At 34.2% G+C, this 18,010-nt stretch overlaps 1 protein-coding gene across 2 annotated transcripts in view; it reads left to right on the top strand.

Moving 5' to 3' along the window:
- Nucleotides 1–18,010, top strand: part of COL11A1 (collagen type XI alpha 1 chain) — a 276,695-nt gene that overhangs the window by 42,100 nt on the left and 216,585 nt on the right. For both annotated transcript variants that reach the window (XM_072644156.1, XM_072644155.1), the window contains exon 4: nucleotides 3,082–3,244. In XM_072644156.1, coding sequence (XP_072500257.1) covers nucleotides 3,082–3,244 — 163 coding nt within the window. The remainder of the gene's footprint in view (nucleotides 1–3,081; nucleotides 3,245–18,010) is intronic.

The following is an 18,010-nucleotide window of genomic DNA, read 5'->3' as shown; positions in this document are numbered from 1 at the left end:
TACCTGATTGTCACAGGAAACAAAGAATTTTGTACTCTATTGACACTGTCAATATTAATGCTTAGCATTATTATTTGTGTCTTAACTGATCCCCCCACCTTGATATATGGATATAAATAAAGTACTAAAAGGCAAAAGTATATTATCTGTATCTGGGTCCCTTATGTAAAACTGTAGGACTTGTTTAATGGGTTGAATGAATGAATGAAAAATATTAGGCACTTTCTATATACCAAGAATTATGTTGATCACTGGGGATAATTTTTTTTTAAGAAATGAAACAGGTCTAATCTTTAAAGATCTTAAATCTAAATATGGAAATATAATAAATATATGCAAGTGGTGACCAGGGAAGACTTTGTCTTTATCCTGGGAAGTCAGAGAGACCCTTGAATAGAACTATAAGACAAATGATTGACAGGCTCTTTTCAGATGCAATGTTAGTGTTGGTGCATATATGGCAGTTCTTAGAGGAAAAGTTGGGAAGGCTGCCCCTTGGAGTAATAACAGCAGGATGGAAAATGCCAGGAATTAAAGAAGCATAATCCCAAGGAACTTAGAGCTAAAGGGCTTAGTCCTTTATGTTGACATTCACATACTTTCATTTAGCCAAGGCAGTCATCAATCAACTTATCAATCAACAAGAACATATTAAGTGCTATATGTCAGGTCCTGTTTAAGGTGCTGGGTTTATCAAGGATTAAAGCTTAAAGAAACAGAAAATCTTCATTATAAGGCTAAAAACAGAAATATGTGCCATAGTTTTACTCATTATGATTTTAATATTAAGCAAAATTTAATCTCCATCCTTAACACATGCATGTATTTTTTTCCAAGATGCCACTTAGATCACTTGTGGGCTAGCTGTATCAGTGTTAATTTCTTTGACTAGTGTTCACAGAAAATAGTTATTCATTTAGATAGTACTCCAAATCAATTAATTAATAATTACTCTTTTCATAACAATCATTTCGAGCAATATAATATCAAGCTAAATAAATTCTTTATGTAAAATCATTATATGCAATAATCAGACATCACATGAAGATGCTGAAAAATGAGCTCATATTTATAAGTACAAGTGTTACTGTTAATCCTTTCTACATGCTTATGTTTATGTCATATGTTATATGTTCATTGTATTATGTTACATGTTTATTATGTGTGTGTATATATGCATGTGTATTATATTATATGTTTATATCTTATTAAATTTCCCTATTATTTGAGTTCACAGATTAACTTAAGAAAATTATTTTCACAGAATTTATCCTAAACTTCTTCTAATAATGTTAAACCTCTCCACAATGGAAAATAGTTATTATTTTCTATTCAATAAAAGTGTAGGTGTATAATATAGGAAATATGTCAATTTTTTTTTTTTCAGAAAAGACATACATTTCAGTTTTACTGTGTGGGTATTTGCCTAAATGAATCTTTGTTCAATTCAAGCTAAGCAAACTCCCACCCTAATTCAGAACAAATTGCTTCACTTGTTCACAAATACTTATAAAGTATCTCCTGTGCTCAAAAAAATTACAGTGTAGGAATACAAAGAATAAGATGATGTTCCTTCCTGCAGAAAGCATGTATTCTAATTAAATATAATTTGTACCCTTCAGTATATCAGATTTTCATTATTTCTTTCATGTGAGTATTTCTCTCCCCAATATAGAGAGCAAGATATCTTTATGACTGGCTATGGAAGAAAAAAAAAGAATATCTCTAATGTCATGGCCAGTCTTCTAGTGATAAGGAGACATGTCCATAAATCACTGTGGTACAAATTATAATGTGAAAATATATAGGGAAATAGGCTATTTCACTAGAGTGTGCCTTGAGAGAAATTAGAATGAGTGTCTATGGAAATATACTTTGCCTTTGGCAGTACTCATGCCAGGTCACATGAGGTAGGCTTTATAACAGTTTCCTAACTTTTCTGTGCTTATTTAATGGATCAAATCCTAGATACTTCTGGAATATCAATCAAGCACCTTTTGCATGGAAAAATATAAAGTCTCAACCAGAGGTCTAGTGGCATTAAAAAAAAAATCTAAGTGAGCAGCTTCACTCACATGGTTTCTATTAGTACCAGATATTCTTAATAAAAATTCATCATTATACCGTACAGTTAAGGTATGTATGTTTCCAAAAGGGTTGGACATGTCTCCCCCTGAGTCTGTCATCACCATCCCTGAATTAGCAGGAGCCAGTAGCTGTAGGGTGATTTGAAGCTCTCCCTCCACACATGGGTTGAATACGCTGCTTTTTTAGTGTTCCCACTTCTTGCCAGCTCTGGAAAGAAGGAAAGTTATTGTGTCTTAAACTTGGAACCTTCCCACAGTAGCTCAATAGTGATCTATTACTGTTTTGAAATTAAACTGGAAAAATGAAGCAAGAAGACTCAGAATAAATATGGAAGAAAGATAGGAGCACACTGTCTTTAAGGGTAATAGTGTCTGTTTGCTTCAGATGGAATAAATTATTTAACCAATAGACACACCCTTTTACAGTCACTCTCTAGGGAGCTCAGTTATAGAGTATTTTTTCCCCCTAATAAGTGGAATTCTAGTTTCTTTGCAAGTATTTAAATACATGGAACTTATTATTTACCCTGGATACCCCATCCCCTAATCTCTATCAACCACCCTCATCTAGAAAGGATGAGATTAGGCCTTTGTCTCTTCAACACAAAGTAAAATAAAAGAAGACTAGCAATTACTTAGCAACCCAGACAACTACGATTCTTGCATAACTTGCATTTCTCTCCTGTCCTTTAGAGTGCCTAGATCTAGACAGGGCAGAATAATAATATAATTGTGGTCAGGAGGGGTCATTGGACAAGTGCACAGCACCTTCTAACAGGCAGTTAGAAAATAAGCATCATTTATGGGTACTCAACAAATACCTATACTGATCCAATTGAATGATAAAACTTCCCTTTTTTAAAAAAAAATTAAAATGCATTTTAATTATGCATAATTTAGACACAGTCAAGCTCTATCATTTGTAATTTGCAAATAAATAGCTTTGGAGCTGATATCTTTAAAGCTCATTAAAAAATTGTGCTACTTTTTCAAGGTGGCATCGGATTGCTATCAGTGTGGAGAAAAAAACGGTGACTATGATTGTTGACTGCAAGAAGAAAACGACTAAACCACTCCAGAGAAGTGACAAAGCCATTGTCGACACCAATGGGATCACAGTGTTTGGAACAAGAATTTTAGATGAAGAAGTTTTTGAGGTAAAAAAGTCATGCTTAATTTGAGCTGAATATCTTTGACGATGAGCTAAAAACCTGGCGCGATTAATAACAGTAATCTTTGGATACTTGGTAAGGTGAAGTTTGGAAAGCAAAGAAAAGCTGGCCTACTTTCTGACCCTGTGGGTGTGTGTAGTGATGTTGTTTCCTGTTGCTTAGGAGGAGAATGACTAGACACTACAATTGTAATGCCTCGAAAACAGTTACGCAGATTGGGTGATTGGAACACAGAAGTGCCATTCTCTTGGGAGGGACAAATGGTTTTACTCTTAGTACTTTGTGTTATTTTCTTTGGAGAAAGAGAGATTTTCCTCATTTCCTTCTTTAGGAGATTACCTTAGAGAAACGGACAAGGCAAAGACTGCATTTCTGTGCTTTCTTTGTGGACGGCTCCGAGTTAAAGCAGAGATCATCTTGCACATGGCAAGCGTATTTGTTTTCATTCTCATAAGATCACTTTCTCTTATTTTTTTGGTAATGAAGAAATTGCTGAATAGAGTTTTAAAGGTAGCACCCATAGGATGCTATAGTAAAAGTCTTTTTTTCTTCTCATTTTTTAAAGATCATATCCAATGATTTTTAGTATTTTTTATCATAAAAAGTTAACATTTTTTTCAGTACTTACTACTAGTTCTATGCCAGGCACTGGCAGTATAAGTAAAGTGATTGACATAATCCCCACTCTCAACAAGCTTATATTCTAAGGGGGGAGATAACAAGTATTTATACCTATGCATGATATATATCATATATGCATGTATATAGAGCAAATAAAAAGAGAATAAACAAAAACCAACACAAAATACTTAAATATGAAGTCTCTTGGGAGGGAAATCACTAATGTTCTGGGGAATCAAGAAAGATTTCATATGGATGGTGATCCTTCTTTGTGTCTGGAAGGAAGAGAGGGATTGTGTAAGGCAGAGGTAAAAAGAAAATACACTCCCCAGTTGGAAAGTGGAGATGAAAGACAGAGTTTTGTGTGTGAGGAAAATAACAGAGGACAGCTTGGATTTCTTAATGTATGGTTTAATTTTTGATTAATTTAATATAAACCAAATAAGCGTAGATGCTAGAAAGTGAAGGGAATATACTTCTGAGAGATCATATAGTAAAGGGATACAGTTTGTTGTCAATAAAATCTAACATTTTTTCACTACAAAGGTGACTAGTTTCAGGATGAGCCATACAGTTATGTAGCACTTTGAGAAATCATGTCAATTCATACAATTCATACATATATGAATATGTGTGAATAAGGCCAGTGAGGCCTTAGATGATCATGAACTTCCAATTCTAGGGACCTAGTGTTTTCTAGTATAAGAGAGAGGCTCACAAACACTTTGGCATGATTATAACCCTTCTGTGACATTTTAGATAGCTCATGTTTATAAATGAAAGGTCCTATCAAACTTAGCACTTTTCTAGACTAGATATAATTTTAAAATTTTAATCCATTGCTGTCATTCAACAACATATGTATTATTGAATTTCAGATATGAATGATACTTCAGAGGTGACAATTAAGCTCAAATCTGTTTTTCTCTTAATGAAAAATGGAAGGTTGTCATGAAACTGATTCATTGGGTTCATTTTGTGGCTTAGTTTTAATGATCAAAGTAAGTACATGGGCAGTATCAAGAGCCCAAGAATACCGTATGATGCTCACTGAGGCTGTGACCTTAACAAATTTGTAATGGATACTAAAGAATGAACCCTAGATATGAAAATGAGGGACAAAGGGATGAAGTTCAGGATAAATTCAACATGCTTAGAAAAAGGTCATCTAGGTTTGTTTTTGTTTTTTGAAGACCTCTAGTGAGCATGACAATGCATTTGTTATTGACTTACCATCTCCAGTGCCTTTCAGTAGGTGCTCTGGGAGACATACAAAGACACAAGATACAGTTCCTTCCTCCTAGGAATGTATAATTTGTTCCCAATGGAATTATAGATTTCAGTCTGGAAAGAATCTTAGAAGTCATCATAACCAACCCACTCATTTTACAGGTGAGAAAATTATAGTGCAGAGAAATATAAATGACTTTTCCAGAGTTATGCAGGTTGTATGTGGCAGAACTGGCATTTGAGTTTTAGTCTTCTTCTTCTAAAATCCATACTTTTTCCATTCTACTACTATATACTGCCTTCCTAGTAATGGAACTCTATATGACATTCTATCATTTTAAAAAATTACTTTACTTTTTTCAATTAGATGGTGATTTAAAAATCACTTAAAAGTCTAATAACAGGTAAGAGACTTTTACTTGGAATTATCAAAACTAATGGAGGCTAACAGTGGTATCAGTTAAACCAAATAGTAGATCATGCAAAGATTGATGCCATATATGACAAACATCATCATTTTCCCAAACTTCTCAATTCCCTACACACACACACACACACACACACACACACACACACACAAAACCCATACACACACACATATATATGTATATGTACATATACATATATATATATATGTAAGTATATATGTCCTTTAATTATCTATGTGTAAGCAGAAAAGTTCCATCTTTTGGACTGTCCATAACTATATCCATGATAGGCTTGATTTCCTCCACCCTTTACTTTAAGAATTTCTTTTGCTCCTTTCTAAATTATGTAGAGTAGCTTGCCAAATACCGAATACATTTAAATCAGAATGTAATAGAGCGGCAGTTTTATGTCACTACAATGGCCTAAATTCTAATAATAGTAATAATGAAGATTATTATGACATCACAATGACTACACCTTCAATCTTTTAAAGTCTAGAATTACAAATTTGTGACAAAATTTGCTTTTCCTTTAGTGATCACATGATTATTCTAGTTTAATTATAGTTACTACATTTTCCAAGATACTTTTATCTCATGACTTCTTTCCCATCCCCATGTTCTTTTCAGGTAGGTGGTGTAGGTAGTGAAAAAGATAGAGGAAGTGAAATGAATTTAGCCTATATTGAACTTGATGGCAATGTACAATTTCAAGGGCCAATGTGCTTTCTAGAATGCAGAGGATTTTGGAGGCACATTATATAAATCACTTGTACTTGAAGCCTCAGAGATCAATTAGTGGTTATAAATCTATTAAGTTAAGCACTTCTCCAAATTACTTTTTATAATCAAGATAAGAAGTGGTTGCAAATAAAGTTTTATAGTGAAAAAAGATTATGTATAAACCTACATGTTTTTCCCTTAATGAAAAATGGAAGGTTGTCATGAAGCTGATTCATTGGGTTCATTTTGTGGTTTAGTTTTAACTATCAAAGTAAATACGTGGGCAGCATCAACAGCCCAAGAATACTATATGATGCTCACTGGGGCTCTGACATTAGTAAATTTGTGTTGGATACTAAAGAATGAACCCTAGACATGAAAATGAGGGACAAAGGGATGAAGTTCAGGACAAATTCCACCCACAGAAATTAAAATTTGGTAATGAGAACCTACTATGAAGGACAAAACTAGATCTTGAGGAATGAACTAAAAACTTACTTCATCCACTTCTCAGATGATTTCATACCATTATAATGTATTTAAATCTGCGTTGTAAAAGAATTACTAAAACCTAACTCTAATTAGGTTCATTTTTGTTAGTGTCTCTTTGGAGACCCCTTTGAAGTTTTTTTCTTTTGGTACTTACATTAAGGAAGATACATACTAAGATCTGAAATACATTCTTTGAAAGTGTAATATGTGCCTTAGTGTAATAAAATTGAATTGTTTTCAAAATAAATATTTGTGGTTGACAGTAAATAGTTGAACAAAATAAGATGAAAGCATCTGTATTTGTTGATTACAGTATCAACTTTCAGAATAAGGAATAAAAAAAATCTTCATCACGTCAGTTTTCCAATATATTTCATGCCAATGCTTGTCAAACTTATTCTGAGCTTTGAGGCTTCTATTAATTGGGGAAAAAACCCTTCACAATTAAGATGTGTATTTGAAAGAATAGTTCATTTCTATCTTGTAGGACATTTTCTAATGACAACAAAATGAACTGCATTTTACACTATGAAGAAATCTCAACTCTTTATTTGGACACTGTTAAAGACTAGGAAGTTTAATATTTAAAGAAATCCAGAACAATTAAGACAGTAGTAACTTTATTAAATTACTTCAGCTTTTGTCAAGGCTGGATTCAAGGAGACCTGAGTTCAAATTTGTTTCAGACACTTATTAGCTGCATGACCCTGGGCAAGTTGCTTAACCTCTTTTTGCCTCAGTTTTTCTCCTTTAAAATGGGGATAATAATAGCACCAAATGTAAGGCTGCTGTGAGGATCAAATAAGGTAAAGCATGTAAAAAGTACTTATCACGTAGCAGGCAATATATAAATACTTATTTTTTGCCCCCCTTCCCTTTTCATTCTTTTAAAAACTTGGAAAATATGAAATGAACATTTGTTTCATAGGGACAGTAGTTATTTTTAAATACATGAGTATATTCTTAGTGTAATGATTTGTGCTCTTTTCTTCCTATTTTTACTTCTATTAACTAATTAATCTTTTACAATGATTGAACAGTTATTCAAAAGTCCATTTTAATTTATATTTTATTCAATATTATTAGGATAATTATAGAATCTTGGAATATTTGTGTTGGACAAAACCTTAAAAGTCAGATAGGACACCCTCCCCCCATAAAATTCAGGAATTGTTTTTCAGAGCATTCCAAAAATCATATAAGCTTAAAGTAGAAAAAAGGTTCAGGCATCAGCTAGATAGACCATCCCCTTCCCACCTGTTGCATATATCCCTTCAACAACATCCCCAACAAAACAGAAACACATGTACAGTACCTCAGGGATAAATACAGTATCCCTTCCATAACAAAATTCCCCATGGAGAATTGCCCCCAAATTCTCCCGAATGGAGAATGATAAGGAGAACTTTTCATTGCCATACATGATGGACATTCCCAGAAATCCATTCTTCTTAGTCACCTATGAAAAGGCCATGTAGATCCTTCCTTTCCTTATGTAAAATCTACAATTTATGCAAATCATAACTAGTTTTCCAACAGCAGTATCAGTGGTGTTCCCTCTTTCTTGTTTTTTAAAATTTTGACTACTGTGGTCTTTGGAAGACATGCCATGTTAATCACCTTGCCCATGATTGTAGTAATGGACAACTAGCTCAACAGAAGTTTCTATCACCTTAATTTAGACTACTATCCCAACTCATCTAGAGTATTATAAAAGCCTCCTAGTAGGTCTCTCTGTGGCACATCTCTTCCCACTGTAATATATCCTCCACATAATCACGTAATTTCCTAAAGTGTAGATCTTACCATTTCCCAACACCCTCCATAAATTAGAGAAGCTCCCAATTTCCTCTCTGATCAAATATAAACACTTTTTTGACATTTAAAGTTCTTCAGTATGTTCCCACCTTCTTTCCAGTATTCTTAGAAAATACTCCCATTCGCACACTCTATTGTCCCCCATACTAGACTATTTTCTGGTTCTTAAACAAGACATTCCGTCTCCTTTGTCTGTGGAGCACTGGATATTTATCATTTCTGGAATGTTCTTTCAAAATCCTCCACCCCCTCTTGAAATTCCAAGTATCCTTCAAGATTCTGCTTTACATTCTGAATAAGGTTCTTCTTAATCCAACCTGCTTCTAGTACCTTCCCTGTAAGTTTATCTTTTAGCTGTTTTGTATGTATTATATATAACATGTTGTATCCTTCTTTAGAAAGTAACTCCTTGAAACCACGGATTATTTCACCTTATCGTTGTAACCCTGAGTCCTTAGCAATAACAGGTGCTTAATAAATACTTGTTAATTGATTAACTGGGATAGTCCTCTACATTTTGAACAAGTATTTCTCTTTTAAACATCTTTTAGGAGCTTATCACTTTCACTGTATTTGAGCAGATGCTTAACCACAGTGAGAATGTCAGGTACACGGAAGGTCAAGGCCTGGTATTAATTAACTATAACAAATTATTGCCTAGTGTCTTGTAAACAGAAGGAGGCATTCCCTAAATACCAGATGAAAGCTAGCCTTCACACCTCAAGAACCCTCAGTGTCATGTATACTGTGATACAGAGCCGAATAGCTTTGTGGCAGATGGTTATATTTTAGTAAGTGTTCATTTTTGAGAATTATTATTTGGGAAATAGGAGGTAATAGCAACTTGGGTGAGAAAGATTTGTCCTTTTTTCCCTCTAAACCTGAGAGAGAAGTCTATGGGGTTGAATATTTTTCCTAAGTGGATGAAAAAATTAACATTTTGGAACAGTTTTTGTCCAGAATTCCTTCACACTATTATAGCAGTTTCTCCTAGGTGTGAATTAAGAGAATTGAAAAAAAAAATATTATCCAGTGCAGATTCTACTTACATGTGAATGAAGTCCAAACCTGACCTTTTGGTTTAATAGGACTGAGATTTCTGGAGAAGGAAATGACAAATAATTCCATTATCTTTGCCAAGAAAACTTCAAATGGGGTTATGAAGTCAGTCATGACTGAAATGATTGAACGATGATGATTGCCTGTTTTCAATGATCATGTGTCTCTTCTATGTATATATATATATATATATATATATATATATGTATATATATATATACATATATATATATAGCCTCCTGGAATAGTCCTAAAAATAGGCATAGACAGGAAGTTAAAAAAAAGTTTTGCTTTTCAACAAGAACACACACATGCATATGCACATATACATGTATACATATACATGTTTATATATTATAATATTAATTTTTAAAGAAAAAAATTATTTATTTTAAGTTTTCAAGTCTTATTTCCTGATCAAAGTGTCAAATCTGTTTAATAATTATTTTGAGATATCATTTACCTACCCACTACCCTATAAATATTTAATAATATCAATATTTGAAGAAAATGACCAAATCATTTCTTTTTTTTTATGGGTCATGCAAGAAAGGCCATGGTTTTTAGTTGTATTTGTGTAGTCAGGTCCCCATGGTTTAAGAAAATAGAAAACAAAACAACAAACAACTTAGACAACTCTCTGGATAATTGAATGGGATATTGTATAATCTAGCATGCATCTTTCTGGTTCAGAAAATTGTTATATTTAGAGAATTATCTCAGTTCTGTAATTATCTCCTTTGTGTTTGAGTACTTATATATACATTTTCCCATTAAAATAACTCTTCTCCCATTCTTACAGAAAGTTATTATAAGGCCTTGATGATGGGACTCAAGCCTAATCTGAGTTGTGGCCAAAAGATCTAGTCATTCAGTTCAATATGGTTTGCTGACCAATAGAGGGAGAGGGAGTTTAAGATAGTCATGGACTAAAAACTATGTCCCATAAGGCTTCATGGAAAGAACTAGAAATGTTTGGCTGGGAGATAAGAAAAATTAAAAGACAAAAAAAGATTAGTGGCTTCAAATATCTGAAGACCTGCCATTATGGACAGAGGTGGTAGACTTAAGTCAAGGCCAACGAATGGAAGTTACAAGGAGACAGATTTCAGATTAATATTTAATTAAAAAAATAAAGCTATTCAAAAATAATTTGTCTTTTGAGGTTGAGAGTTTGAGTTCATTGTTAGAACTGCTAAATGAGAGGTGGGGTGACCATTTTTAGTGGATATTATAGCAGAGATTCATCCTTCAGATTGGAGGACCAGATTGGACGACAAGATAGATATCATATAGCTTCTAAGAACCCTTTAGCTTCTAAGTTTCTATGAACCTGTTAATGAAATGGGCCAGCGAAGGATAAGACAAAGATATCTGGGTTCCTTCTTCTTATAGAATGGTTGTCCCCAGTCTAAAACCACTGAGTGTGTGTTAAGAGAATCAGTAACTGTATAATTGAAATAAGGTAACATAGTCAGAAGGGAGTATGTGCACAGAACGTGTTTTATGTAATTTTTATCTTGCTTGGCTTTAGTTTTTCTAGGATTACAATGAAAGTGATGCCAGTAGCAACCTACATTTTCCATCGAGCTTCATACCCCCATTTTATAATAGAGTTGGCTCTATTGCTGAGAGGCTGAAGATGGTTATATGACTCATTAGAAAAGAAACATAGCTATGCACTGGCACTTAATTTAGACCATAAATGTTCAGCACTGAGAACAGCAACATTTCTATGACTTGTAGTGTAGTTTTGAAAAATTGATGTTCTCCCAGCGACCCAATTTCCCCTTAGGTGCGAGACCACAGTTTTGACTGGAGACCGTAAAGCAAGTCATTTAATTTCAACTCAGTGTTTTAGTAATATATTACTTAAGATTGATGGCTCTAATTTGGTGTTTAGTCATTAAGCTTTCTTTTCTCCAGGACTTCTAACCAGTGTCCCTCCATTTGATTGTATGTAATTAGGTAAAACTAACAATTATTGCTTCAAAACTATGGCTATTATATCAATGAGCCCCTAGTTAAAAGCCTTAGGGTTTGTGGTTTACTATCCTCAAGAGCAAAATTTTAGAAGTCCCCAAATGTGAATCTGTTGCACCAATATATGAGTGAACAAAGGACAGTTTGTACTTGGGGGGCTCTATTGATTGGTACTTTTTGTTAGACCATGTAAGACCATGTGCATTTGGGAATGTATAGCCTTGTGGCTTGCTTTCCTCTGAAAAATCTTATGGCTGTAATAAGTTCTGGTTTCCATCTCATATTCCATAGCCTATAACATTGATGGGGGGGATATACTTTATCATGAAATGAGGAAGTGTAGACAGCTCTGTGTCAGTCGATAGCACACTGGACTTAGAATCAGAAAGACCTTAATTCAAATATTGCCTTAGATTCTTATTAGCTGTGTGACCCTGGGTAAGTCACTTAAGCTGTCTTAGCCTTTTTTGCTCTATTTGCAAATTGTAGATAATAATGGCACCTGTGTCACAGAGGTATTGTGAGAACCCAGTGTGACAATACACTAAAAGTACTCTAAAAACCTTGAAGCACTGTATAAATGTGATTATTATTGTTCGTGTAACAGCCATCACTAATGTAGTGTTATAAGTGTTGGAAAACACTTGATAGACATTAGCTTATTTGAACCTAATGGAAGCCCTTGTGAGGCGAGTGCTAAAGATATTGTGTCTATTTAATAGATAAAGAAGCTGAGACCCAGAAGGGTAAGCGAATGGGCTGTGGTCACACTGTAAGTAAATTGTAAATTGTGAGTAAATTGAGAGATTTAGTCTCTCAGACAATCTCAAATGGTTCTGCTATCTCACTGATTTAGAAATTCCCTCAAAAATGCAAATCTCCCTGCTCATCCTATACCACTCTTGGTGGTATTCTCAGAAATAGCCAGGTGGGATTTGAACTTCGGTTTTTAAAGACTCTAAAACTATTCTGTCTCCCATTCAGGCATCAGGTAGTGCATCTGAGAGTAAAATAACCTTGGCTATCTGGTAGCCAGCTTGGTACCATAGGGTATTGGACTTGGAGTCAGAAAGACCTGGGTTCAAATCCTGCCTCATAAAGTGCTATGTACTTTATAGTTATTATCTTGATTCTCACAACAAGTATGGGATTGGTTGGTCTATATTATCTTCCTTTTACAACTGAGGGAACAAACAAACAGGTTAAGTGACTTGCCCAGGTTCGTATAGCTAGTAAGTGTCTGAGATTGGATTTGAATTCAGATCTCCCTGACTCCAGCCCAGCTTCCTATTGACTGCACCAACTAATTGCCACACCCTCTCTTAGCCTCAGTTTCCTCATCTATAAAATGGGGATGATAATAGCACCTACCTCATAGGGTTGTTGGGAGGATGAAATGAGATGATACATGTAAAGGGCTTTTCAAAAACTTAAAGTGTCACTGCAATAGTAGCTATTATTACTTTTTCCTTAACTCTTGGCCTGTGTGATATTATGGTTCAACTTCTCAAAATTCTCTTAACTAAAATGGTGCTAGTCTTATTTACTCCCAAATTATACATCCCATCCCTATTGAACTTAGAAGAAGAGGAGATGAATGGCTAATTATTTCCTATTGACTCCCCTTAAGATATCTCTGGCCTCTTTAGTCCCTACACCAAATGAGAAGTTTGTCAACCTCTTTTAACAACATAGCTGTAACTTCTCATCTTTAACTATTACTACTAATCCATTTTTATCTAGAATGAAAATAATTGTTCAAGAACTAAAGTAAACAGAGACAATCTTTTTGTCTGTACTTGGTCAGCATCAACTGCACATATGTGTTAAATTGTGTATGATAGATTCAGTTTCCTTTCTGCTCCTGAATATTTTTTCTAAGATCAGTGTGGGTAAGTTAGACCATTCTCTAACTCATATCATGCACACATACACATATAGTTCACCCTAAAGGCACATTAGGGTATGTATATGTCTATTTGCCAATCTATAGATTGTATGTGCACATTCATTTTAAAAAAGTGATACCTTTTGGCTCATCTTCAGAAATAGTAGAAATTTGGTTACTAGACAGCACATATTTCTAATGTTGGCCAAGTGTAGTCTTTTTTTTTATTTTTTAAGCAAAGTTTTAAATTAAAGAAGAGGGAAGTAAAAGGTAAACTTTCCTAGAATTTCTTATTGATTTAAAAAAAAATCCTGAAGTTTAAAACAAAGCAATTCTTCAATTGTTTTTATTTTCATCAGAAAGTTTTGCTCCATAAAACGACCAATTGCATCTTTAGAATAACATGATTCTATTATCTTCTGAGGTATTGTTATAAAATATATTGAAAATCATCTTTTCTTTTTATGATCCAAAGAATGAATGGTATCCCCTTTTGAGCTTTTAACAATTTCCTGGGTGAAATTAAGACAAGGTTTGGGAACAACTTAGCTAGGTTGATAGTTCCCCACTATATCGTCTGTTTATCAGGATTTGAAGATAGTAGAGATAATGTAGCATATGAAAATGATTCATTGACAGCCCATTAGGAAAAGTGTGTTTATGAATTTAACTGAGTGACTCACTGGCAGCCAATCAGGAAACTTTGGAATGGAAAAGTGCTTTTTGGAGAGCAGAAACAAACATTTTGAAACAAAACCTGGATCAAAGACTAAATAAAAGGTAAATTAGATTTCAAGAAATTCAAATGCCCTCATTCATTCCTCACAAAAATTTTTTTCTGTCAGTATAACCAGTATGAGTAACATCTTATAGGAAATTATGGATAACAGAAATTATTTAGAAATTTGGAGAAGAAATCTTTCCTAGTTAAATTGATGAGAAGTAGAGTTCTGAGCATGTACCATAGATGACTCCACAAATGCTTTTTTAACCTAACAATTTATATATTCATTTGAATATTAATTTAATTGAGTTAAAATCACATGAAATTAAGTTATTCACAAATAACTAATCTTTTCCTGTTGGTCTAGTGAGAAACTTAGTATTAATTTCATAGAATCATAGGATGTTAAATCCAGCCCTGAATAGAAAGTTTGCCTCAGAGGTCAAAAGACCTGGGTTCAAGTCCTGTTTTTGACACATATTGGCTTTGTGACCCTGTGCAAGTAAGCTAACCTCTCTGTACTCTAGGTAACTCTCTGAGGTTGTATCATCATTGAGAAGATACTGGCATGTGTTGGTGCTAGTATGTTTTGGCAGAAGCAGTTTCCTCATTTCAGAGTCCCCTGTGTCAAAGAAATAACAAGTCTAGTCCCTATCCCTATAGAATGTTCTAGTTCCAAGAAAATAGATTTCATCTAGTCTAATTTTAAAGATAAAAGTCTAGTTTTACAGATGAGAGAATTGAGGTTTAGAGAAGGTAAGTAATTTGCTACATTGATACTCAGACTTGGAGCTTCCCTTAGGACTCAGGACTCCTGACTTCCAGTCCACTTATCTTTGAACTTCACAATGATAGGAAAACGTAAGGATGAAATACCTCAATTTTGCCTTTTACTAAAACTTTATATCTTAACAACATTTTGTCTGAATTATCCATGTGAAACATTTCTTTTCAAATGCAAACTATGCATCCCACTTTATTTCTGTATATAAAGTTTGATAAATGAACATCATGTACAAAAGTATCTAACTGTTGGGGAGCAATAGGGCACAGTGGAATCGCTGCTGCCTCTAAAGACAGAGGATTGGATTCCCATCTGGACTCTGCCATTTTTGATCTGTGTGGATTGATGCAAGTCCCTGAGCCTCATTTGCCTCAACCGTAAAAATAAAGGAATTGGTGAGTCCCATCTCCCAGATAATTTCTAGTTCTACACACACACACACACACACACACACACACACATATATATGGGGGGAGAGAGAGAGAGAGAGAGAGAGTTTACCAACATCTTTAGAATTTTCCTTAGCATCTTATTGCCATTGTAAAATATTTAAATAAATATATTCTATTTCCAGCCAAACATTTGGGGGCAAAGTGATAATCTTTTTTTTTTAGTTTTTAAAATTATAAACAAACAAAAATGAAGCAGCTTAGGATACCAGAAAAGAACTAGACTACAATTCAAGAGAGGCATGCTTCGGAGCCTAATATCTGAAACTTACTAGCTGTAAGACTAGCTGGACAAGATTTCGGTTTCTTCACCTGTAAAATGAGGATAATAATACCTGCTTTAAGATTGTGAGGATCAAATGAGATAACATATGTAAAATGCTTGCAAGCCTTAAAGTGCTATATGAATGCCAAGTATTATTAGTTCAGGGCAGCTAGGTGGTAGAGCGTATAGAGTATTAGAGTGTGGTACCTAGAGTTAGAAAGACTTGATTTCAAATCTGGCCTCCGACACCAGATGTGTGACCTTGGGCAAGTCACTTAATCCTTTTTGTCTCAGTTTTCTCATTTGTAAAATGAGTTGGAGAAGAAAATGGCAAACCACTTCAGTATCTTTTGGGAAAAAAAAGCCTCAAAATGGGGTCACAAAGAATTTGACATGAATGAAACAACTGAACAACAAATTATCAGTACTCGATCCACAGGTTTATGGTGAGGAACAAATAGAGTCAGGTATCTAAAGAACTTTGTAGACCTCAGAGAGTTCCCCAAATGTCAGATTTTATTAAAGGAAGAGCTATGCCAAGTCATTTTTGTGCCCTGGGCAAACAGAACAAAGTGAGAATTAGAAAACTCAATTGGAGCCACAGAACATTCCTAAACACTCAGCTCAGTGGTGTGGGGAGACCCAGGACACTTTAAATCCAGTGTGCTAGGGAAGTTATGGGGCAGGATGTCAGGACAAATGAATCCCCCACTTAGTATACCCAAACTAATTTTAGGATTGTAGATATATACATTAATGATCATTTAGTACAGATGCCTAATTGTGCAGATGAAAAAATGGAATTCTAGAGGGTAAAGTGATTTGCCCAAAGTCAGACAAGTCATGTGTCCTGACTCCAACACACTTTCTACTACAGTTAGTTTTGTCTCCATTGTTAAATGAATGTGTGTCCTGAGGCAAAGCCCCAAACCAAACACTCTCCTTAGGATGCTCATAAAATTAGAAGAGTTTAAATAATTAGATGCCTGCAAACCCTCTGCGTCAAACCCATACTTGTGTGTAATTGTGTTAAAAAAAATTATGTATTAAGAGATCAAAGTCAACCATAAATATTTGCATAGTTGTACTTAATTTATGAATAACAATGGGAAGTAGATGATATTTTATTCAGAAAATATTTTAGATGAAAACTAAATTTAGATATAATTACATTTAAATAAAAACACAAAATCCTTGAGTATTGTGTCAACTGAGGAAATTTTCAGATGGGCTTTATTAGCAACCGTTTGATGTGGATTGATGTGATAGGCTGTGTCTGATTTGACATTGTGGACAAGAATGTCAAGATGAAAGGAGAGAAGGAATGTGCATTGCCTTCAAGTGTTTGGTTTTAGATGTTTTTATTCTTTTTAGAAAACAAAGCTGATGTCCTAGGGTGGCTTCATTTGGCAGTGAAAATTAGTTCTCTGTTGCTTTGTTTGTTAAGCATGGTTTAAATTTTAGCCTTTGAGTAGAGAAAGACCTTTATTCAATATAATCTTGCTATGTTCAATTTTGAGTAACTTAGAATTGGTCAATAGTGTACTGAACCTCTTTTCCCAGACACATGAATATGTGTGTGTTATATAAAACAAAAGAAAAATACTGTTGCAATTAACATTCCAATCGAGCTTTGAAATTGTGTAAAAAAATAATTAAATATTAAGGGATCAAAATCAAGCTTTGACCTTACAGGAATGTTGAGGGCATGAAAGCTCACAAACTTTGAAAAAACATTTTTTGGCTTTCCTTTTCTATATGCATGAGATAGCACATGAAAAGAGGCAAAAATTGTTCATAAGGAGCAAAATGACACAGATATTTTGCAAATCCTTAGTTATGTAGCTTTGGTAAATAGCCAAACTGGACAAATAAATGGTTCTACTAAATATCTTGGCCTTAATTATCTGGTCTGGCTACATTCCTGTCATATCTGTGTTGTTAATTAGTTTTCCTCATAGTTGAAATGTGATGTACTAGAAAGGGTGTCAAATTAAGAGTCAGGAAAGGTCTGTGTTCAAATCTTCGCTTTGACGTTTATAAGCTGAAAGGTTCTGGGTAAATCCCTTTTGCTTCAGATTCTTTGTCCCTAAAATAGAGATAGTAAGACCTGGTCTACCTGACTCACAGAGCTATCAATAAAATGCATTATTAATCTGAAAAGTACTTTGAAAAAATTATCATTTACCTATCAAACATTTATGAGGGGTAGGGTGGTATAGTAGGTAAGAAGACAGAGTTCAAGTGTGTCTCTGACACAAAGTGCAACCTCTTAGTTATCTGAGCA

Source organism: Notamacropus eugenii, chromosome 2 (genome assembly GCF_028372415.1).
Source record: "Notamacropus eugenii isolate mMacEug1 chromosome 2, mMacEug1.pri_v2, whole genome shotgun sequence".
NCBI classification, from domain to species: Eukaryota; Metazoa; Chordata; class Mammalia; order Diprotodontia; family Macropodidae; genus Notamacropus; species Notamacropus eugenii.
This window is presented reverse-complemented; position numbering and strand designations above follow the sequence as displayed.